Raw genomic sequence first — 24,714 nt, 5'->3', positions numbered from 1 at the left:
CTGCAATGTTCTGCATGCAAAGCAGATGCTATAATAATAATATAATTTATTATTTGTACCCCGCCCATCTGGCTGAGTTTCCCCAGCCACTCTGGGGGGCTTCCAACAAAAGACCAAAAATACACTAAGATGTCACACATTAAAAACTTCCCTGAACAGTGCTGCCTTCAGATGTCGTCTAAAAGTCTGGTAGTTGTTGTTCTCTTTGACATCTGGTGGGAGGGCGTTCCACAGGGCGGGCGCCACTACCGATAAGGCCCTCTGCCTGGTTCCTTGTAGCATTGCTTCTCACAATGAGGGAACCGCCAGAAGGCCCTCGGCGCTGGACCTCAGCGTCCGGGCAGAACGATGGGGGTGGAGACGCTCCTTCAGGTAGACAGGGCCGAGGCCGTTTAGGGCTTTAAAGGTCAACACCAACACTTTGAATTGTGCTCGGAAATGTACTGGGAGCCAATGCAGGTCTTTCAAGCCCGGTGTTATGTGGTCTCGGCGACCACCCCTAGTCACCAGTCTAGCTGCCGCATTCTGGATTAGTTGTAGTTTCTGGGTCACCTTCAAAGATAGCCCCATGTACGGCACATTGCAGTAGTCCAAGTGGGAGATAACTAGAGCATGGCGAGACAGTCTGCGGGCAGGTAGGGTCTCAGCCTGCATACCAGATGGAGCTGGTAAACAGCTGCCCTGGACACAGAATTGACCTGCACCTCCACGGACAGCTGTGAGTCCAAAACGACTCCCAGGCTGCGCACCTGATCCTTCAGGGGCACAGTTACCCCATTCAGGACCAGGGAGTCCTCCGCACCAGCCCGCACCCTGTCCCCCAAAAACAGTACTTCTGACTTGTCAGGATTCAACCTCAATCCATTAGCCGCCATCCACCCTCCAACCGCCTCCAGGCACTCACACAGGACCTTCACTGCCTTCACTGGTTCTGATTTGAAAGAGAGGTAGAGCTGGGTATCATCTGCATATTGATGGACACCCAGTCCAAACCCCCTGATGATCTCTCCCAGCGGCTTCATGTAGATATTAAAAAGCATGGGGGAGAAGACGGAATCCTGAGGCACCCCACAAGTGAGAGCCCAGGGGTCTGAACACTCGTCCCCCACCACTTTCTGAACATACCCCAGGAGGAAGGAGCGGTATGTATTACTGTGCCCCCAGCTCCCAGCCCCTCTAGACGGCCCAGAAGGATGTTATGGTCGATTGTATCAAAGGCCATTGAGAGATCCAGCAGAACTAGGAAACGGCTCTCACCTAGCCCGCTGAGATCATCAACTAGCGTGACCAAGGCAGTTTAAGTCCCATGATGAGGCCTGAATCCCGATTGGAAGGGATCCAAATGGTCCACATCCTCCAAGCGTGTCTGGAGTTGTTCAGCAACCACCTGCTCAATCACCTTGCCCAAGAATGGAAGATTTGAGACTGGGCAATAGTTGGCCATACTGGCCGGGTCTAAAGATGTTTTTTTAAGAAGTGGTTTAATGACTGCCTCTTTCAGCGGATCTGGGAATGCTCCCTCACAGAGGGAAGCATTCACCACCCCGCAGAGCCCATCACCCAGCCCTTCCCGGCTTGCTTTTATTAGCCAGGATGGGTAAGGATCAAGGAGACAGGTGGTTGGTTTCACGCTAACCATTGAGCTACAACCCCTTCCCACCCCACTGACAAGCCCCAACAAGAAGAGCAGGTGCTACTTGGCTGTGAGTCCTGGAAGACCTGCTCCCCACCTTGAAGGCTTTTCCCACCTGTTCTGGGTCAGTGGGGCCCGGACTGACTCCAGCTGCAGAAGCTGAGGCTGTTGAACCAAACTATCAGACTTGGGGGTTGTTTGGGTTTTTGTTGTTGTTGCAGGGGTGATCGTAGTTGCTGCTGGCTTTTTGTATCTTTATGTTTATGTGGAAAGTGTTGAGTTTGGTTTTGTGTTTTTAATGTTTTATTGTGTACGACTACTTTTCTTACGTTGCAGTTATTTATCCTCTCCCCCCCCCCGCCCACCCAAGTATTAAGCTGGCTTGAACATGGTTTGAACTGTGGAAAGGTGGCATACAAATAAAATTACGTATGATGTACTTCCAGTAGAAACCCATTTGTTTACTAGAGTTACCTTATTTCTTATCCATAACATCCCATCCTATCCATTCTTAAGGAAAACAGCCCTGAGTGCTCACTGGAAGGACAGATCGTGAAGCTGAGGCTCCAATACTTTGGCCACCTCATGAGAAGAGAAGACTCCCTGGAAAAGACCCTGATGTTGGGAAAGACTGAGGGCACAAGGAGAAGGGGACGACAGAGGATGAGATGGTTGGACAGTGTTCTCGAAGCTACCAGCATGAGTATGACCAAACTGCGGGAGGCAGTGGAAGACAGGAGTACCTGGCGTGCTCTGGTCCATGGGGTCACGAAGAGTCGGACACGACTAAACCACAATACCTTATTTCCTACTTCCTGCCAGGCTTTTCTTACTGTTGGTGGAATGGGGTGCCTCTGGCATAGTGCAAGACCACTCCCCAAGATATCTCACTGAAGAGGCTAAATATGGTGGCTATTTTTCAACCTCCAGCACCACAGACACACGAAAAGCACATCGCTATCGGCCTCTTGCCCTGGTTGTGGTCATTCCAGGTGGCCAGCCGTGATGGGGTGCAGGATCCTAAAATAAATGGAACTTTTCATCTGACCCAGTAGGGCTCTTGTATGTTTTTATCCATTTCCATTAACGCCCTTGCCCCACACCATGATTTTCTTCTTGCCGACAAAATAAAAAACAACCCTTTCACGTACACACTGGGGGGGGGGCAAGCTTTTCATAAGGATGAAGCCTGTCGACCTTCAACACAACAACCAACACGATTCTGATTAAAGAAAGAACTCTGTTTTTAATAGGGTTTTTATCATTAAAAAAGTTTAAACCTGCATAGCAATCATTTCAAAAAATAATTATTTAATGTTCCATAATGAAACTGTACACAACCTAGTCTTGAGCGACCTGCAGCCCGTGAGGTGGTTTTGAAGCAGTCCAGCACAAAGAGTCTTTTTTTCCCCTTTGGAGTTGGCTTTTCCCACTGGCATGTCAAGAGGGTTTGTGTTTTGTTCTTGGTTGAGAGTCTGGCTCCGTGAGTCAGCGGTGGGTTTGTGCTGGGCTACGCGAACAGTCCGGTACCCCTCCTCTCTCTCTCTCTCTCGCCCCCTGCCCCAACCCCTTTAGCGGGGCTCCTCAAAGCCGTTCAATGTCTCGATATTTCTTCCTCAGGATGGAGACTTGGTCTTTAAAGAGTACGGGGTCGAGCCTCATTTGAGAATGGGTCAGCGGCATATAGCCAAACCAGCTGGCAAAAGTGTTCATGCAGCTCTGCCTCTGAGCAAAGTGGTCTGGGTCGGCCCACCGAGAAGCCCTGGAGGTCTGTGAGGGGAAATCAAACAAACGGGAGTCAAGGATAGGCCTGCAATGTTCAATTAATCTCACATAACCCTCCACAAAACCAAACCATTAAAATTGACTTGAAAGATGTCCCCACAATTAACTGAGCAGCAGATTAAAATAAAATAATAGTAGTAAGTGCTTACAAAAACTGCGGGACCAGAGATTCACAGAAGATTGGAAGAAATATACAAACTTGTTAGAGCTGCCAGAGGTCCCAGCTCACAAAGGACCAACGCTGCTTCGTTGTTAAGTATAAAAGTCTTTATTGAAGTTCAGTTTCACTTTCACAGCCGCAGCGTGCAACCCTACGTCTCAAACTCTAGACCGCTGAAGCTCCGTCTGAATCTCCTCCCCCCTGACACCAGTTTAAGACTCTAGCCTTGCTCCACCTCTTCCTTTGTTCTTTCCTCCTCTGGGTCCGCCTGTCCGTCGGGGTCTCGCCCTTCCTAGACTCTTCTGACGCTGAGTCCCCTGAATCTTCCCCCTCCCTCCGGCGGGCTTTAGGACCTGGTTCCCAATCCGGGTTTCCTGCTGTCCCGCGCGCCTGTACATTTGAACTTGGCACGCGCGCCCAGCCTGCCACCTTCCTTCTGACCGTTACACTGCTGCTGTCACTGCTCCCCCCTTCGGGGAGGCTAGCTGGAACTGACCTCCCCTCCGTTTCCCCACTTTCCGATGGAGGCGTGGTCAGCCCTGACTCATCTCTCCCCGCTGGAGGAGACGCTGGTCCTGACACCTGGGACTCTTCCCCCCCACTACGCTCTGGTGGGGAAGCTGGTCCTGATCTCCCGGTGCTGCTTTGGGAGTCCCCGCTGGCCCCTTGTTTCTGGTGCGTCCCCCCTGGGACCCCCCTTGCCCTGACCATCGGCGCCCCCTTCTGGGAATCTTCTGATTCGCTGGAGAAGCTCATGGAATCTCTCGGGTCACTGTCATACTCCCCTACGCTGCCCTCGGATTCCTCCCCTTCGCTCTCCATTTCCTCTCTCCCCTGTGCTTCTGCTCCTGAGCCCCTGACAAAACTATTTGAAGAGCAACTGTAATCAACAAAGTACGCTAGCAGGACTACAAGAAGTTTTGTAAGGAGGAATATATGAAGTATATGAAATATTGCAAAGAAAATAAAGAAGGGAGACATTAGTTATACTTAAATGTAATAGTGAAAGTAAGAAATGTAAATTAAGTGGAAAAGATTGGAAAATTTTCAGATGGGATTGATGGAAGTCAAAAAAATTGTATAAGATATAAAAGTATGTTTTATAATTGTTGAAAATGATATGTTAAAAAAACTATTAAAAATATAAAAACTGCATCTAGAAAAAGGCACAGTTGATTTTACCTCACGTTTTAAATAATAATAATAATAATAATAATAATTTAGGCTAGTTTTTGTTGCTGGAAACCAGCCAACTTTAAACTAATGTTTCACTATCCATGCCATTTAGGGGCAAAAACTCTGGTTAAGGTAAAATGGAAGCAGATGTTCCCAAACTCCTCCTCGCAGCAGCGCTCATTCTTGTCAGGCTTAAACCATGGTTTAGTGTTACTTGTAAAGTAGAACACAGGGAAGTAGCTAGGCACATGTTTACTCAAAGTGCATTTTGACCCAGTAAGTCTTAAAAACTAATGCCTTTTTTAAAAAAAGAGTGCTGCCCATGGAAATAATTCTAAATTAATTTACCAGCTCCCAAGCAAAGGCAAAATCAGTGTGTGATCTGTGACGTCTTATCTGTGGGCAGCTCCCAAAAGCCAGAAAAGGAAAGGCTGCTTGCCAAGAAGGAACCACACATTGCATCCCCACAGTTAACGCAAGCTGCTGAATCGTTTTGGGGCGGCAGAGAAACAATTATGAAGTGATCTTCTTATTTTCTTATGGGAAGTCACTTGAAAGAATCATTTCAAAAATAGAATATCACATCTGTCACAGCACAGTTTGAGAACATTCCTCCTCTCAGACTATGACGGCTTCGAGTTATTTTTTGAACAGCACAAAGATTTCATTGTTTTATATATATATATATATATATGTATCTATATATTTATATACATCGTTTTTCAGGGTTTTAAGACCATAAGGTGTTAGGACTTTTATTATAGACTTGTAAATGGTCTCCCGCTTGCAGCAAAGTGGCCTTTATCAGCAGGAAGAGAAACTGCAGAAGACTAAAGCAGGTACACATGCGTAGGGAGGTGTGCTAAGTAAGCTTTTTGTGGACTAGAAACTCGCTCAGGCTTTTTGATTTTGCTGGCGATACGGCTCTCCTAAATGATAACATGCTAACTGACAAGTATGCATGCCCTCTATCATATTGACAGAAGCATGGCTTTTCAGGATAGATTTACTTGATCATTGCGGTTAATGTGTCAAGCAGCTCTCTTTGGTGTTCACATGATCCAAGCCATCGCAACCCTGTATTACCAGATCATGCTATTACAGTGGACGCTCGGGTTGCGAACATGATCCGTGCAGGAGGCACGTTCGCAACCCACAGCGTTCGTAACCCGTGAGTCTGCGCATGCGCGGGTCACGATTCAGCGCTTCTGTGCATGTGCAAAGCACGATTTAGCGCTTCTGCGCATGCGCCGAAACCCGGAAGTAACCCGTTCCAGTACTTCCGGGTTCAGCACGGTGCGCAACCCAAAATTGCGCAACCCGAAGTGTCTGTAACCCAAGGTATGACTGTACTTTAAAAAAGTAGCCAAGATGAGATGCAATATTCTGACCACCTGACAATAAAACTTGGAATTATTCTGATTAATAACTCATTTTTATGTTACCCTTCATCCGAGGATCCTAGGGTGGTTTACAATATAAAACTACAAAAACACACAATATAGTAACAAATCAAAACAAAAATAAGCCCTTCTTTAAAAGGACATATAGATTGTTTAATTAGCAAAAGGCCTGAGGGAAGAGGAGCAAGCCTCTTGATATAGCATGCTAGGTGGCTTTCTCTGAATGTGTGAACTGAACCTATTAAAAAAAGTGTTTGCTTATATAAGGCGTGTGTGCGTGCAGAATGTATATAGCTGCAAGAAGGTTAAAGCTGTCTCTAGACACATACCTGTCCCATCATGGTTTCCTTATACTGTTTTTTCTGTGTTACTTTGATTGGTGGCAATTTTGTCACAGCCGACACTAAAAAGTTCATCAAAATGTCCTCACAGTTGGCCAATTGGTCCACCATGTTCTTCAGGCTGGCAGGCAAGAAATGAGTGTACAGGTAGTGATAATATCTGTAAAAAAAACCCCAACAGAGTCCCATCAGTGAGGATCGGATGCGGCCATCCTTTGCAGACTTACCTGGAGTTAAGCCCCGCTGAACTTGGGGAGAGGGATATCCATCCTTAATGGTGCATTTTAGGGGACAGTGAACAACAATACATTTTCAGGACAGAGGGATACGTAGAAAGCCTTGTTATACCAGGTTAGGGTATCGCTACGTTCAGCCTAGGCTTGTGCACTCTGACTTCCAATGGTTCTCCAGGTCATCAGGAAGAAGCTGACAGGTCTTGAACCTTGGACTTCCTGGTTGCCTACAACCTGCTCTACCACTGAGTTACAATGCCTCCCCATACTGGGGGCAAAGAGTCCATAGTCCATCCTCTACAATTTGAGGAATCGCAGAGGTGGAAAGATGTTTGATATACAGGGAACCATGAAGTATACTTTGTAGAGGTGATCTGTGGTAGATTTATTTGACCATGAGCTACCAGTTGTGGACTCCTAAGGAAATCTGACTATCTGCCCTAAAATCTATTCTCCCATGTGCCTGCCCCCCAAAATGAGATTTTGCCTGAAGTTGTCCTGGACCCATTGTTGTTCAACATCTTTATAAATGACTTGGGTGAAGGAATTGGGTGGGGGGAGGATGCTTATCAAATCTGCAGATGACACCAAACTGGGAGGAGTAGCTAATGCCGCAGAAGACAGAATCGGGATTCAAGATGACCTGAACAGATTGGAGAAGTGGAACAATACGAATTTCAATAGGGACAAATGTGAGGTTCTGCACTTGGCCAGGAAGAGCCAGATGTACAAATGTACAATGGGGGACATCTAGATGGTACATGTGAAAAAGATCTATGGGTCTTAGTAGACCAGAAGCTTAGCTTGAGTCAACTGTGTGATGCAGCAGCAGCAGCAAAAGTTAATGCTATTCTAGGCTGCATCAACAGAAGTATAGGGCCCACATCAAGGGAAGTAATAGAACCTTGGTCAGACCACACCTGTGTCCAGTTGTGGGTGCTACAATTTAAGAAGGATATTGACAAGCTGGAATGTGTGCAGAGGAGGGCAACCAAGATGATCAAGGGTCTGGAAACCAAGCCTCATGAGGAACGGTTGATTCTAGGAGGCTTCCTTGGCTGTTCAAAGGCGAGGGAAGTCAGAAAACAATGACGACTCGTTTAAAACCAAAACGAGGCTTCCTTTGGTGGCTCTGTTCTTTTGCAATCTCAATAAACAAAGATGACTATTTCCAAACAACTCTGATTCACAAGGACCATACTGGCACCCTACAAAGCTGGCTAGTTTAGCATCTTTGATGGTCAGCCAACTCAAACCTTGCCTTGCTGGGGACATGTCCGTCCTTCCTTGATGCCAAGGAGTGTTTTGGCTTAGGCCTTTTGAAGAATTGGGGGCACTTTTGAAGTGTATTGAAGCCCATGAAAGGGAACAGTTAGGCTGCTTCTATAATACGAGCAACATCAAAGAGATTCAGAAAAACACAATAATTACCGGACCCTGAAAGTGGGAATTAAAGTCATCTATGAAACAAACTCGAACTCTAATCCTTCCAGAATCTCCTTTGGTGTTTTAACAAGACATGCTGTTAAAAACAATAACTAGCTAACAGGAAAGGAAGAGACAGAGATGGGAAAATATTTCCAGGGCCTAGCTACATCACGATTCCACCTAAATACCAATCTTTACCTATCAATAATAGCACAGGTGAACAAACTAGAGCATGTAATGCCTTAAGAGAGAATATTATGAAAATGATTTATAGGTGGTACATGACCCCAGTCAAGCTTGCAAAAATTTATCATTTGCCCAATAACAAATGTTGGAAATGCAATGAAACTGAAGGTACTTTTTATCACCTTTGGTGGACGTGCCCAAGGATTAAGGCCTTCTGGGAAATGATATATAATGAAATTAAGAAGGTGCTTAAGTGTACCTTTCACAAAAAACCAGAGGCTTTTCTCCTGGGCATAGTAGGCCAATTGGTGTCAAAAAAAGATAGGACGTTTTTTATGTATGCTACAACAGCAGCAAGAGTGTTATTAGCAAAGTATTGGAAGACACAAGAACTTCCCACACTGGAAGAGTGGCAGACGAAGGTGATCGACTATATGGGACTAGCAGAGATGACGAGCAGAATCCGTGACCAAGGGAAAGAGACGGTGGAGGAAGATTGGAAGAAATTTAAACTTTATCTTAAAAATTCTTGTAAAATTATTGAGTGTTAAAATGTCATGGTTAAAGCATAGCAGATTTGCAGCGATAAATGATTGGATAAGAGGAAAGAAAAAGGTTAAAGAAAGGAATTAATAAGTAATTGAGATCAGGGGTTGCTGAAAAACTTTAAAACAGGGATGCAGAAAAGGGAGGCATGGGGAAGTCGTTGAAATTGGGTATATGAAAAAATTTATGAAATTATACATGTTTTTATGTTTGTTTGTTAGTGTTTGTTGTTTGTATTGTTTTATATTATATGTTGAAAAACCAATAAAAATTTTATAAAAAAAAGAAGAAGTGCATTGTGGGAAACAAGGCACTGTAGGATGCACCCAAGAATGTACAGAGGATTCCATCCTTGGATACCAGTTGCAGCATTTAGTGGAGATCTTGAAGGGCAGGGCAGCTGTAGCAGCAATAAGAGGCATCTTGAAGGCCAGGGAAGTTATGGCGAAACTCTGGCCCTCCACATCTCATTGGACTACAACTCCCATCTTTGGCCTTGCTGGCTGGGGCTGATGGGAGTTCGAGTCCAGCAACTTCTACAGCACCTCATGCCCCCTATCCCAGGACTAGGACCTACTCACCTTTCACTAAATTGGGAGGGTTTGGGGTGAATGTTAGAATCAGGAGTAGGATGTGGGACTGCACATTCTCTTCTCCTGTGTCACTCGCCTGACGTGTGCCCATTCATCCACCCATTTTGGCATTATGTGTGGCAATCAGGTTAATATGTGTTGTCTTAAACACATCTCCCAAAGCCCTGATTAAACAAGGGTTTCTCCAAGCAAATTGCAGGAATGCACCCAAGCTTTTTTAAAAAATATATAAAAAGTCTCCTCTTGCAGAGACTGGTTTCAAACAGATATGATACTCCCAATTCTTACTTGTGGTAGATAGCAGCTCCAGTCAATACCATGGAATAGTCATTAGTCCATTTGGATGTGTAGCCCCATCGCTCCTTAGTGTTGTCCCAAAAATGGCTGCGGGCAGGGTAGCCCACGATCCTCTCTGGGAAACTCTGCCAAACCGTAAAGGCAAAATCCACCTGCAGGCAAGGAAAGCAAACAGAACATATGTGGCAAGCGGTAATCAAACAGCCTCAAAAATGTCAGCAAAACAAAATATTACCTTTCCCACTAATTCATAATTTGCAATCTTGGGAACTGTTGCAAAACATTAATTCTCTGTATTCATCAGTAAATTAAACTGACTGCTTGACATTTTGCCCTGTAATTATGCACATTTTAATGTTTTCCTGTTAACAGGAGTCTAGAGCTCCAGAGAATCGCATTAACATTTTGCAGGCGCGACTCGTGCAAAGCTAAAGTTTGCAACTGGTAGAGAATCTGCGTGCCGTGTGGGAATTGCGTGTTTACTGGTGTGAACAAGAAAGCCACCGCTTTAAACCATTTTCATTGAAGGACTCGGGTGGGGGTGGCGAAGTGTTCTCGTTTCCTTCTGCTGAAAATGTCAATTTTCTATTCTCTCCTTTCGCTAAAAGTAAGCTCCAGAAATCGTCACCCCCCCCCACCCGGTTTGAAAACTGCTTTAAGTTAGATTCAGCGAGGAAGCAAGGCAGATGGTGAACACTGAAAGTCGGACTACAAATACCATGATGCACTCCTGTGGCCGATGTCCTATGAGAAATGAGGGTCTCACAGCATCCTTGCTGCTGAAGAGGTGGATTATGGGAGATTCAGCACACTGAACCACAAACACGAATGCTTCAAATTAAGGTGTAGCAATAAGGGCCTATGTTTGCACCAGACATAGAATATAAAACTTCTAAAAAGATGGAGTAAGCATGGCTTGCTTTCCTTGCTGCAGTTATTATCAGATCCTTTAGAATGGAAAGCTGTTTTGGGGAAGTGAAGAATGGCACACATCCTGAAGTATGCAGTTTTAAGGCACGTCCTGAAACTTTTAAGTGTTTTCCTTCGGAAGGCAGTTCAGGCAGAGCGTTCATGCCACAGCTCTGATCACATCCAAACCATCCTGTCAAGGAGCCAAAGGTCACCTTACGGCTGCCTGCTCTAAAATCTGACATCTGTTTCCTTGAAAGGACTTAAAAAACCAGGAGGGGAAAGGCAAGGGATGCCGCGCCCATGCTAAACGATGAATCCAGGTTGAGGGCGAGTCATGGGCTATCACAGCCTCCTCCCTCTAGTGTTCAAATTCTCCCTACCATCTAGGCCAGGGGTGGGGAACCTGTGGGCTATGGCCTGATTTCAAAAGTGATGGGTTCAGACCTCTGGCAACAGCGACCTGTCCCTCCCCTGGCAGCGAAGCATGTGGCAAGAAGAGAGAAAAGGAATGTAGCCAGAATACCCATTTTTGGCTCTGGTGCTGCCCCACACTGCCCTAACAGCTGACCCATGATAATAATAATAATAATAATAATAATAATAATAATAATAATAATAATAATGTATTACTTATACCCTGCCCATCTGGCTGGGCCTCCCCAGCCATTCTGGGCAGCTTCCAACAGAATATAAAAACACACATAATAAAACATCAAACATTTAAAGCTTCCCTAAACAGGGCTGCCTTCAGATGTCTTCTAAAAGTCAGAGAGTTGTTTATTTCCTTGATATCTGATGGGAGGGCGTTCCACAGGGCGGGTGCCACTACCAAGAAGGCCCTCTGCCTGGTTCCCTGTCACCTCACTTCTCGCAGTGAGGGAACTGCCAGAAGGCCCTCAGAGCTGGACCTCAGTGTCCGGGCAGAACGGTGGAAGTGGAGACGCTCCTTCAGGTATACTGGGCCGAGGCCGTTTAGGGCTTTAAAGGTCAGCCCCAACACTTTGAATTGTGCTTGGAAACAGAACCCCACAGCTTCCGTATCCATTTTCTAGCTGGGTCGGGAAGCACTTTTCACCGTGAGGGATCAATGTCCCCCTGGGCAAAGCCACGCCAGTGGTGGGAGGGGAGAGAGGCAAAAGGGGGCGGGGCAACTTGAGCCACCATCTAGAGAAGCAAGAGGCACTATTAAGAGTCCAAGGACACACTCCGGCCAGAATTAAAAACATTTGGAGTGGGAAGCAAGGATTGGTGTGGAGTGGCGGTGCCTTGGGGAGAGTTTGAAAGGATCTGGAGGGCCAAAATTGGCCTCCAGGGCGACACCAAATCCCTTCCCTTGTATGTTCTGGAGCTTCTTCCATCGATTGTAACCCTGTGGTGTTACCTCCAGCATGCCACTGGGGCTAAATTAGGGTTAGGGGTGTAGCTGAGATTTTGCTGGACTGCCCCATGCTAGTGTGGAAGTTTGATTTGAGTGCCACCTGGCTCCACCACCAGGCGCCATAAAAAAAGACTGTCGACTCCCATTGCAGAAGATCGATGCGAGCCTCACAGCTCACTTTAATCATTTCCCTCCGAAGCGGATGCAATACAGATTATCTGGCATGGGTGGCGAGGAAAACAACCTACCACCTACCGGCCTCTTCCACCTGCTCCCCCCCTCCCTTGGTCAGCCCACACAGATTTCTAATTACGAGACTCACACATGTCCCTCCCAGTATGGGAGATGGAACTTTGGACTCTCACCCAGAGGAATGAAAAGGCTTAATATTTCATTTCATTATGAATGAAAAGGGCAAAACCTTCATTAACGGTAAAAGATGAAAGAACAGAACAAAACCATTTGGGGCTCCCCCCCCCTCCAGGTTTTATCATTCCAATTTGAAAGCAAGTTTCAAACTGGAGACTACTGTCAAATGTTAAATCGGGCAATAATAGGCTACTTGCCTTCATGGATTTGTGTGTGTGTGTGCGTGTGCCAGGCACGGAATTCAAGAAATTTAAAAGCAGCCTTTCGTAACCTGCGGCATTCCAGATGTTTTGGACTTCATAGTCAGGGATGATGGATTTGTAGCCCAAGAACACCTAAGCAGCACCAGGTGGGGGTAAGTTGCTTTAAAGTATCTGGCTTCATCAACGACATCTCTACATTTGAGACTCATGTCATACAGAACATGATGACTGGCCATTGCTGTAGTGTCTTTAAAAGGAGATTTAGACTCATAAGCTACATGGAGTCCAGTGGCGAACCTACATTTTTGGATTCCCCCAAAATGGGGGCCCCTTTGCAACCAGCTCCTGCCAACCTAGAAGTTCGAAAGCACATCAAAGTGCAAGTAGATAAATAGGTATCTGGCGGGAAGGTAAACGGTGTTTCCGTGCGCTGCTCTGGTTCGCCAGAAGCGGCTTAGTCATGCTGGCCACATGACCTGGAAGCTGTATGCCGGCTCCCTTGGCCAATAAAGCGAGATGAGCGCTGCAACCCCAGAGTTGGTCACGACTGGACCTAATGGTCAGGGGTCCCTTTACCTTTTTGCAACCAGCAATGAAGTCTGGGTAACCACTGTAATCTTCTTCAATGGGGTTGTTCCATGGCAGATCACCACACCATTATAATGTCTGTGCTACTGACTCTCAAAATTTGGGATTGTTGAAATATATGCAATGAAAAATTAATTAATTTGAGTTGTACCGCTCAAATTGGGTCTACTAGACCCTTTTTTTTAAAAAAAAAAAAGCAATTTGGACTGAAGTTGCTTCTGGCACCTCTCCAAAATTAAGGGCCCTGAAGCTGGAGCTTTGTTAGTTTCACACAGATATGCAGGAGAAAGTGAACTGGGTCACCCAAGCACTCGCACTTCTACCACCCTGGAAGCAAGAAAGGCATTCATCTCTGAAGCAGGAAATGGAGAACCTGTCGCTGCCTAGATAGGGCTGGACTCTAAATCCCATCATCCTTGGCTACTAACCAAGCTGACTGAGGCTGATGGGAGTTGAAGGCCCAGCAACACACAGCACCAAACCAGCAGCGTCTGACCATTCCAGGGGGGAATTTGTCCCTTTAAGGGAGAGGGAAGGAGCTACAGAGAACAAGAAGAAGAAAAGTGCTGAAATCGAAAGGGACAATAAAGACCCAAAGCTTTTCCACAGCTGCCATTAATAATGTATTTCCGATATATTGCAGTCTTATATAAACGGTCGCCCATCTCCTCCTTCTCTTTGCGGGAAGAGGTGCTAGAAATCAATACTCATCCCAGTTGTAAAAATTGGTTTTCTACAGCGGGCTTTTAGTCTCTCTCTCTCTTTCTGTGTGTGTGCGCGCGTCTTTTTCCTTGAGCACAATCTTGCTCTGGGCACAACAGCTCTCAAGTACAAGGAATCTCCTTTCATTTAAAGAGAGATTGGGCTCAGCTCTTGATATGCGGGAAGCAGAGACACAGGAATCAAACACAGGCATCAGGGTGGAAACGTTTGCTTTACAAAGCAATGGTGTTGCTCTGAGAGAGAGGGGGAGGCAAGAAGGCTGGGGATGAGAAAATGTGCCGTTCTTTAAAAAGAAAGGAAAGTGTTAACTCCAGCCTGAAAGCCTGTGTTTAGAAAACGGGCCATGCTGCAATCTGACTATGTTTGCTGTTAGCGTGGAATGTAACCTGCGTCCCGGCAGACACAGGAACGAGCAGAGTTCAGTACAGGATGCTGTGAGTGACGCAACTGCAGCAAAGCAGCACCCCAGCTCTATGGAATTGTGTTCGCTGGGACTGAACAGAGATGGATCAATAGACACAGTCGTACCTCGTAAGTCGAACGCCTTGTGGGACAAATGTTTTGGCTCCGGTTTGCAAACGTACTTTGGAACCTGAATGTCCATCGCGGCTTCCAGTTGGCTGCAGGAAGCTTCCTGCAGCCAATCGGAAGCCACCCCTTGGTTCCCGAACGTTTTGGAAGTTGAACGGACTTCCGTAACAGATTCCGTTCGACTTCCGAGGTACGACTGTAATGCTGTAGCGAAGGCAGAGTCCAAGACCATAGCTCAATGGCAGAGCATCTGTCCTTCAGGAAAGAAGGTCCCTACTGCAAATGGCAGAACCCAACCAACCAAGTTCTGGACCCCCTAATCCAGGGGTCAGCAAACTTTTTCAGCAGGGGGCCGGTCAACTGTCCCTCATACCTTGTGGGGGTCCGAACTATATTTTGGAAAAAATAATGATGATGCAAGAGCACCACGAGCCCTAGTGGCTGCTTACCTGTGTCTTGCAAGTGGCAGGGGCTGGTGGCAGAGGGATGATGAGCGGCGTGCAAAAGGCTCCAGAGAGGGGCTGCTTAAATTGGCGGCCGCTTGAGCACGGCTGCTGCTGGCACCAACAGAGCCCAGCCCCCTTCCTCCTCTAGGCAGGGCGGGGAGAAGCCAGGAGGAGGGAGGGAGGAGGCACTGCTGCTGCCACCGCAGTGTGAGGGGAAAAACGCATGCAATTGGCCTGATCTGGCCCCCAGGCCCTAGTTTACCGACCCATGCCCTAATCTCTCTCTCTCTCTCTCTGTCTTTCTGTAAAGGACCTATCCTCGTGATACTGACACAATCCCTATACAGTGGTATCTCAGGTTACATATGCTTCAGGTTACATATGCTTCAGGTTACAGACTCCGCTAACCCAGAAATAGTGCTTCAGGTTAAAAACCTTGCTTCAGGATGAGAACAGAAATCATGCTCTGGCGGCACGGCAGCAGCAGGAGGCCCCATTGGCTAAAGTGGTGCTTCAGGTTAAGAACAGTTTCAGGTTAAGTACGGACCTCCGGAACGAATTAAGTACTTAACCCGAGGTACCACTGTACAGTCATACCTCATGTTACGTTTGCTTCATGTTACGTTTTTTCAGGTTGCGTCCTGCGGCAACCGGAAATACCGGAAAGGGTTACTTCCAGGTTTCGCTGCTCGCACCTGCGCAGAAGCACTAAATCGTGCTTCATGCATGCGCAGAAGCGCCAAATCGCGCCACGCACCTGCGCAGATCCGGCGCTTCAGGTTGCGGGCTTTTCATGTTGCGAATGGGCCTCCAGAACGGATCCTGTTCACAACCAGAGGTACCACTGTACTACCACTAGGCCATAGAATGAAAGAACAACATCCCCATCACACACTCTCTCCCCTTTCTTCCCCCCCAAATTGTACTTATTTGTCTGTCTCATAGCACAATAAACCCTTTAATAAAATTTATTTTTAAAAAGGTCCCAGGTTCAAATTCTGGCGGCTCCAGGTAGGCATGGGAAAAGCTTTTGCTTGAAACTCTGGACAGCTGCTGCCAGACAGTGTAGACAGCACTGAACTAGGTGGACCTCCATGGTCTGGGTGAGTACAAAGGCAGCTTCCTATATTTCTAACGTCAGAGACGGCCGATCATGCAATCCTCGCCTACGCAGCCAGCACAAAAACTGCGAAGAGCAAAGGCTGAAAGCAAGCCAGCAGCAGACTTGGACGGGAAGAGGTCTCACCTCAGTGGTTGAAAGCACCGTATCCTCATCGAGGCTTAGAACAGCATCCGTGACAATGTTCTCGTAGGGCAGGAAGCGGCTGCTCATCACCTGCGGAGGGGGACAAAGAGGGTCAGCGCTCAGCTCATGAGACTCGCCCTGCCAAGGGCAGCACCCCTTTCAGACCCAAATTGGAAGAGTTAACTCTCCGCCGTCACATTAATGGAGGAAATGACCCCATTGAACAGAAAGGTCCAGGGAAGATTTGAGGATGACTGGTCAGATAAGAAGAATTGAATTTTGTGGTGGCTCGCTACGCATTCCTCCCATGCGGGTTGCTTGTTTCCGCCGCTACGTTATCCACCAATTTGTTTTGAAACGGCAGCACCGCGGGGGACTCACGGCTGCTCCCTTCCACCTGATTTTTGTCATGTGCAATGCTCAGGTGTGTTAGGTGTCTGCAGTGGGGGGGGGGGGAAAGGAAGGGGTGCAGTTTCTCTCTCCCATGAACCACAAGCCCCTGATTCCCAGCTTTCGTTCAAAAACAAGACACACAAGTTCATAGCAAGCTGTAGGTACAAGGTGAATTGTACAGGCCCTGTAAAAATCCCTGCAGATTCCTGTGCCAGGAGGTTGTTGCTTTATTTTGATTTTTATATCCATTATGAAGCTACAGTATATGAAAAGAAGAAGCAGAGAGAAGCAGGGATGCATTCCTTATATATTTGCCGCCTTTGCTACAAAGAGCTGAAGGCAGTGCCTATGGTTGCCCTTCCCACTTGTATCCTCACAACTACCCCTGCAAGGTTGACTAGGAGGCAGTGACTGGCTGAAAGTCACTCAAGTGGGGGTTTCAACCAAACCTAAGGCGGGTCACAAACTGACCTACCACCCATACGCATATATGCCGGCAAATTGAGCAGCTGCCCCCTGAATGCACGTTTGGACTAAAGGTGGGTCAGTCCCACATCTTAAAAAACTTGCTCTAAATTTGGTTTAGAGCAGGGTTTCCCAAAGGTGGGTCTCCAGCTGTTTTTGGACTACAATTCCCATCATCCAGTCCCGCTAGCTACGGATGATGGGAGTTGTAGTCCCAAAGCAGCCGGAGACCCATGTTTGAGAAACCTCGGTTTAGGCAGCGATTCTCAAGCTGTGGGTCCCCAGATGTTGTTGGACTACAACTCCCATCATCCCTGAGCTCTGGCCTTGCTAGCTAGGGGTGATGGGAGTTGTAGTCCAACAACATCTGGGGACCCACAGGTTGAGAAAGCAAGGACAGGCGACCTTGCATCCGCCAAATGTTGGATTCCAACTCCCATCAGCCCCAGCCAGCAAGGCCAAGAGTCAGGGATGATGGGAATTGTAGTCCTGACCATCTCAGGTGCGGAGGAGGAGCCAGATGTTGCCTGCCCCTGGCTCAAATCGTACATTCTGAAGTCCACAGACATTTTGTTTTCTCCCTCCCTCTTTGGGAATTCATTCTGGAGTGCAGAGCAACCTGCCAGCGTGTGAACGGCACACTGTTGCCCGCACGTCAAGATTTCTTTGTTGTCTCTAAGATGCCTGCAAGGCAAGTTCCTACACATGCTTTGGAATTTGAGGGGGCATTTTGTTCCCTTGGGCTCTCTGATATAGGAAAAGGAGAAACAATAATGGCAGAAGAGGAGGGCAATCTCCAAGCAACAGCCTCCTATCTCAGCCCTCCAGCAAATCTCCTGGTACTGCTCACATGGCCACTATTTAGAGTCAGGAACCTAGTTACCTGGCAGCTTAGCCATGCACTGACTTTTCCCTTGTCAAATCTACCGGGGGGGGGGGGACAGTAAACCCAAGGCCCGTACATTTCAAACAGCCGTAAAGCACCTGGAAAACTTCAGAGTTGAAAATTCCTTCTGCTCTAGACAGCTGGCTGATAAAAACCAAACCCAAACCCCAAGCCTTCTACGCTGTATTCCATGTCAGTCAAACCAAGATTAGACTCTTTTCCTTCTGCCAGTTTAGCATTTATATCACAGGCTGTTCATGGGGGGGGACAGGACATGTTTCTGTGTGTGCATGGAAAAGAAGACTCCGAGGTCCAATGCGCTGTGCAAAAAAAAATGTGGCGAGTTTGGAAATACGCCGCACAGCCCTTTCTCTGGTGCAGAGGAGAGCAGCACAAAACCAAGCTTTCAGCCAGACATAACCACACCAACTTATCTGGTGGTTGTATGGAAAGAGAATCCCAGGAACCTGGACTCTTTTACCTGCAGAAGGGCTGCTTCCAAGGGTTGACATCTTTAATATCGGCAAGCCCTAGAGTTGCAAGAATGTCAGCAGAGCCCTGCTAGCTCAGGTCAAAGGCCACTGCGCCCAGCACCTCGTCCTCACAGTCCCAGGTTCAGTCCCCAGCATCTGCAGGTAGGACTACAAATGTCCCGTCTGAAACACTGGAGGGTCACTGCTGGTCAGTGTGAACATTACTGAGCTAGATGGACTGGGTATGAGGCAGCTTCCTATGTAAAAAGCGGGAAAACCACCACCACCGCCCTGTGGAACACCCTGCCACTAGAAATTCAGTGGGAGCTTTTGTGCCAAAGCTCGCTGAAAACTTTTCCGTTCCATGAGGCCCATGCAAGCAATTAAGAGTCCACTGTTTTTAATTTCTTTTTTGCTTTTAACTTGCTTTAAAACTTTTTGGTTTTTATTGTTTGGGTTTCATGTGTTTAAAGGCTTCAGGGAATCCGATACCTCCCACAGTGGGCAGCTAATAATAATAATAATAATAATAATAATAATAATAATAATAATAATAATTTATCTATACCCCGCCCATCTGGTTGGGTTTCCCCACTCACTCTGGGCAGCTTCCAACAAAATATTAAAATACAGTGGTCTGTTAAACATTAAAAGCTTCCCTCAACAGGGCTGCCTTCAGATGTCTTCTAAAAGTCTGGTAGTTGTTCTTCTCTTTGACATCTGGTGGGAGGGCGTTCCACAGGGCGGGTGCCACTGCCGAGAAGGCCCTCTGCCTGGTTACCTATAACTTCCCAGCCAAGAAGTAGATAAACAAGAATAGTTCTTACCAAGTCTTTTATTCAATATTCAGAGAGAGATATGTATAAATGACGTCTCTCTTGGATAATGGCATTGCTCTGAGTAAAGTCCCACCCCCTCTGTCTCTCCCATCAAACGTCATCCCTGCGACGGCTGATATGTGCTTTCGGCCTCTGAGCTTTCTGTTCTCCTACTCTCAATGCTTGCTGGGACCTGGAAAGGGGGGGGGTCTGGCATGCTTTCCAAGGACACTGAGCCAGTCAGCTGTCTCTCCCCTGGTGCTGCTTCTTCTTCCTGCTCCTCTCCCAATATTTCCCAGCTTCTCCGCTCTGCAGCCTCTGAACCATGACCTTCTGCAAACCACTGTTCAAAATCTGTATTGTCTCCCTCTTCTCTGGGAAGTGCAGCGGGGGGGGGGGGCAGTCTCCATCATTCCTCCTCAGTCCAGTCCCTGACAATATTGTTGGAATCCGACGTACTTTTAGGATATAGTAAAGGTAAAGGTAAAGGGACCCCTGACCGTTAGGTCCAGTCGCGGACGACTCTGGGGTTGCGGTGCTCATCTCGCTTTATTGGCCGAAGGAGCCAGCGTACAGCATGACTAAGCCGCTTCTGGCGAACCAGAGCAGCACGTGGAAACGGCGTTTACCTTCCCGCCGGAGTGGTACCTATTTATCTACTTGCACTTTTGACGTGCTTTCGAACTGCTAGGTTGGCAGGAGGAGGGACCAAGCATCGGGAACTCACCCCATTGCAGGGATTCGAACCGCCGATCTTCTGATCAGCAAGTCCTAGGCTTTGTGGTTTAACCCATAGTGCCACCCACGTCCCCTTTTAGGATATAGCGATGCATAATTATTATTTTTATGCATGAATGAATGAACAAATAATGAATGAATGAATGTTATTTAGTCCCCATGACTGAGAGCTTGGCATGGCCAAACTTACCTTGCTCTCTCCTTCAATGACAATAACAGGAACAGCAGTGGGAGGCCATCGGTGCTTGGCAGGGAGGGGTTTATCGCAATTCCATAAGACAATGATCTGAAAAGGAAAATTCATCCTTTGTTGAGCGGAATGCCTGCGTAGCCCAAAGACAAAGCTCAAGCGTCCTCCTTAGTTACATGGTTCAGTTCTGAGCTTCCCCAAAAAGATTAAATTGTGCAATCCAATTCCTTTCCAGAGAGAAAAGTACACGACTCATTTTTCTGACCTGACAATGGGGGACGGGGGGGGGGCGGGACTCATCCCCTTTGACAGATGCCATCAGAACAGCAATTTGTGCCACATCTGGAAGGATCCTTACAGCTCACTTTGGCAGAGGCCAAAGGCCAAAATGTTCCATTATATAAAGAGGAGGCTCTTCTCGCTTTAATGCTGCTGGTATGATATGCAGTTTTGTGCCGCTTCTGTCGTGCTGTGTGAGCACAGGGTGGGGATCGGGTCCAGCTCCCAGCTCAGCTTTCAGAGTTGCCTGTGTGCTGTGATTCCAGAAGTAGTAAAGCATGTGTGGAAGCTAGATTCAGCTTTCTAAGAATCTCTGCTTTCGGTTTCTAACCCTTATGACTGGAAATATAAGCTTGGAAGTAAGTGGGGACGTCTTGGTGAAATCTCAGTAAACAGGAAGGTGGCTGAGCAAGATTTGTCATGGGTGGGTGTCTGTCCTCCATGCATTTCATAGCAAAAACAGCGCATTCAGAATGGTAACAGCTGCAGAGTTATTCAAGAGAAAATAGTGCCTTAATATGCAGAGTTTGAACAGGTTGCAGAATCCAGCTTCCCTTGGCACAGTATTTTAAATTGCCTGGGTGCAGAATTCTGCATTTTGTTATTTTAAAGCAGGGCTGGCCGGCTGGTGGCCCTCCGGAAATTGGGCTTTAGACCCCATCAGCCCTGGTCCATGATCAGTGATAATGGGAGTTGTAGTTCTTCGGCACCTGAAAGGGCCACAGGTTCCCCATCTCAGTTTTAAAGCACGGAAGACTGCTAGCCTGATAATAAATGTCTCAGGAGCCAGTAAATTAAACTATTTCCTCTGGGACTGGACCTTAGGCAAGGATGCAAAGCCAACTAGCATACCGTTGGGAGAATAAAAGACTTGTGGAACACGTGCTGCTGGCCACAACTCTCCAACGAGGCCTCCTGCACAACCATGTTTTTCCATTTTGTCACAGTTCGCACTGAATCTAAACTTCCTGGATGATATTTCAATAAGGGTGGAGAGACAGTAGCTCAGAGCAATCCCTGGCAACTCCATAGGATCTCAGCTACCAGAAGGGCACTTGTCTGAGTCCCCAGAAAGTCACTGCTAGCCAGAGCAGAGTTATTGACTAGATCAGCCTCAGACGTTGGCATCACCTCTGACTGCTGGCATTCCTGGCTGGAGCTGGTAATTAGAATCACAGAACTGTAGAGTGGGAAGGGGACCCGGGAATCATCTAGTCTGACCCCATGCAATGCAAGAATCTTTTGCCCAATGCGGGGCTTGAACCCACGACCCTGGGATTAAGCGTCTCATGCTCTAATTGCAGTGCAGCAACTTCTGGAGGCCTCCAGGCTCTGGCAGGCAGAGCGAGATGGACCAACTGTCTGATTCGGCACAGGAGAGTGTGCTATCTTCAGGCGAAATAAAAGCTACTGTATTTTTCGCTCCATAGGGCGCACCGGACCATAGGGCGCACCTAGTTTTTAGGGGGAGAAATAAAGAAAAAATTTTTTAACCCGCTTGCTGTCTTGGCTTCCTCTTTAGCTACGTACAACCTCTCCAGCCGGGAGAGGCTGCGCGCGGCTTCGTTTTTAGCCGCGAGGCTGGGGCAGAGGAAGCCCGAGCTTCCCCTGAACCCAGCCCCCAGAACAGGTCCGGGAGCGGAGGCAAGGTTGCGCAGCCTTGCTGATGCTCCTGGAGCTTGTGGGCTGGGGGAGCGCTCCAAAGGTTTGCGGATAGCTGCCTGAAGCTGCCTGAAGCGCAGTGGGAGTTGGCACTGCGCTCCCCGGGCTTCGGGCTGCAGGCTGGTATCCGCAAGCCTTCGGAGCCCGGTGGGAACTCCCGCCGCGCTCCGAAGGCTTGCAGATAGCTTCCTGAAGCCTGGAGAGTGAGAGGGGTCGGTGCGCACCGACCCCTCTCGCTCTCCAGGCTTCAGCGAAAGCCTGCATTCCCTCCATAGGACGCACACACATTTCCCCTTCATTTTTGGAGGGCAAAAAACTGTGTCCTATAGAGCGAAAAATACGGTATTTACATCTCTTTAAACTCTGCTGCATTTGCCAAAGCCCTGCATCAGAAAAGCACATCGACATCTATCAAGCAAGAGGCACATCAAAGAGGACCCTTTATTTTGAAGTAATCCCAGAGACACGGCTCAATGGTGGACCGCCTAGAGGCCAAGTCTAATTTCTTACCTGGGAACAGTACTGGGATTTGGCTACAGCAACCAGGAGTTTCAGCACAGGTTGAGACTGAGAAACTAAAGGAGTAACTGCATGGATAACGGCGGTGAATTTGGATGGGGGCTTGACGCCTGGAAAGGAAGCCAGCAGTAAAAATATATATAAATATATGTTGTTAAGCAAAGGGTGACAAATCAATATTGTTATGTAAAGGGCGACAACCTGAGCATTAAAGAATTGCTGTCATCTGAAACAAAATGAAATTTGTTGACTTCCCCACCCGTGTGGAGGCTGGAGGGATCAAGAGCTATTTGCTTCACTCCCTGCCCTGGGCTTTTATTGATTTTATCTATTGCAATTCTATCCCCTTTTTTTAATCCAAGGAGCTCAAAGTGGAAGGCATGGCTCCTTGTTTAATTCCCCACAACAGCCCTGTGAGGTAGGCTAGCCCAGTGACTGGCCTAAGGTCACCCAGAGGATCAGACCATGTAGGCCAGCCTTCTCCAACTTGGCGTCTTCCAGCTTCTCCAACATGGCTGCCTTGGCTGGCCCTGATAGACGCTGTAGCCCAGAATAGCTGGAGGGTACCAGGGCTGTGAGGAAGACTGGTGTTGGCTGATCAGCTGGAGAGAGGCCTGGTGGACGGAAGATCCCACTTCATGAGCAGGAGGGGAGCCACAGCTCAGTGGCTCTGCACATGGAAAGTCTCAGGTTCAGTCTCTTGGTACAGCCAGCTAAAAGGACCAGGAGATGGGAAGGCAGTCCTTGTGAGAGCTTGGGCAGCCACTGCGAGTCTAAGTAGACAATACTGGGCTTGGTGGGTCATGGGTCAAACTTGCCCCATAGCTGCTATGCCTGCCCATTTGTGACCCAGCCAAGTGCAAGGCTTTGGTGTGAATTTACAAGGCCCTTATCAGTTACAAGGCCCCAATCCCTTATCTCCCTGCTTGACTCCTGTTGGGGGTCCCCGATGGCTCATAGGCATGTCTTGTAACGGCCAGAAGCCACATGTTCCAAGCCTGTGGAACTCCCTCCCAACTGAGATTAGAGAGGACGCTCCTTGCTCAAATTCAGGCACCAGACAAAGACTTTCTTTGAAGGCAGTGTTCCGTTGGGTTTTACGATTATGATGATTTTATTGCTGAACGGTTAATTTTCACGTGCACAGCTTTGAACTGTTAATGATTAAGTCTGAATTTATGAACAAATAATAAACAGAAAGGCCCCGTTAGTCGTTTGCTGACCCCCCACCTGTTGGCTTTTACACATGGAGGGCTTCTTTTGAATCGGCCTCTCTTGTCAATTTAGGAACCGCTGACACAGGTGCATAACTGCATCTGTCCTTACGATTAGATTGGATTTCATAAGCTTAGAAAGTTTGCCTATTGATTTCGTAAACTAGGAAGTCTCTCTACAGGTATGTGGGGAGCAGGTCCTCAACATGAAGGATTTCTAGCACCCATCTTGCATGACCTGTGTATGGGCAGCTATGATGCTTGGCTCAACCTCCCCACCACACTAAGAGCCAGCACAGCTATTCTCTCCCACTGCTTTCCTTGAGATCCAAATTCTGCTCCAACCACAACCGTGTGTGTGTGTGTGTGTGGCACTGATGATATAGGGAACAACAACCCTGTGGTGAAATGAAGTAAGATCAAGAGGTGGAAATATCAGGGGTCCGTTATATAAGTAGACAGGTGTCAGCTGATGCAAGCAGAGGGAGATGTGAGCACATTTTAACCATCCTAATCACCATAATCATATCTGCACAGCACTCCTTCTGCAGCGTGTAAGGTGCCACACTTGTTGGCCAATTGGCGACTCCACAGAATTTGCACATGAGAACTGGCAACGCAATGGCCTCATACAGAAACAACCATGGCTCTTTGCTGGTAACATGGCTGGTAAATTAGAAGTCAGACACATAGGAAAATATCCTTCCTTCCTTCCCTCCCTCCCTTCCTTCCTCTGGATTGATTTCCCTCCACTGGTGCTAAACATGTCTTTGCAATACATGTGGCATTTATAGAAACACTACAGCTTAAAAGCACAGCAGATCCTTTCATCACAACAGCTCGTAGAAGCGCCTCAAAACTTTCCTTCCGATCTTTCTAGTTCACAAGAGAAATATGGTT

The 24,714-nt window shown here is 47.5% G+C and overlaps 1 protein-coding gene across 1 annotated transcript in view; it reads right to left on the bottom strand.

Moving 5' to 3' along the window:
- Positions 1-2,859: 2,859 nt before the first annotated feature.
- Positions 2,860-24,714, bottom strand: part of EXT1 (exostosin glycosyltransferase 1) — a 256,049-nt gene continuing 234,194 nt past the window's right edge. Inside the window, exons 6-11 of the mRNA XM_053395390.1 lie at positions 22,592-22,710; positions 20,141-20,236; positions 16,178-16,267; positions 9,773-9,933; positions 6,487-6,658; positions 2,860-3,403 (exon numbers count right to left, since the gene is read on the bottom strand). Of these exons, the coding sequence (XP_053251365.1) occupies positions 3,218-3,403; positions 6,487-6,658; positions 9,773-9,933; positions 16,178-16,267; positions 20,141-20,236; positions 22,592-22,710 (824 nt within the window). The 3' untranslated portion in view covers positions 2,860-3,217. The remainder of the gene's footprint in view (positions 3,404-6,486; positions 6,659-9,772; positions 9,934-16,177; positions 16,268-20,140; positions 20,237-22,591; positions 22,711-24,714) is intronic.

The sequence above is a fragment of the Podarcis raffonei genome, chromosome 7 (assembly GCF_027172205.1).
Source record: "Podarcis raffonei isolate rPodRaf1 chromosome 7, rPodRaf1.pri, whole genome shotgun sequence".
Lineage (NCBI taxonomy): Eukaryota > Metazoa > Chordata > Lepidosauria > Squamata > Lacertidae > Podarcis > Podarcis raffonei.
The sequence above is the reverse complement of the archived record's forward strand: the minus strand, read 5'-3'. Positions and strand labels throughout refer to the sequence as shown.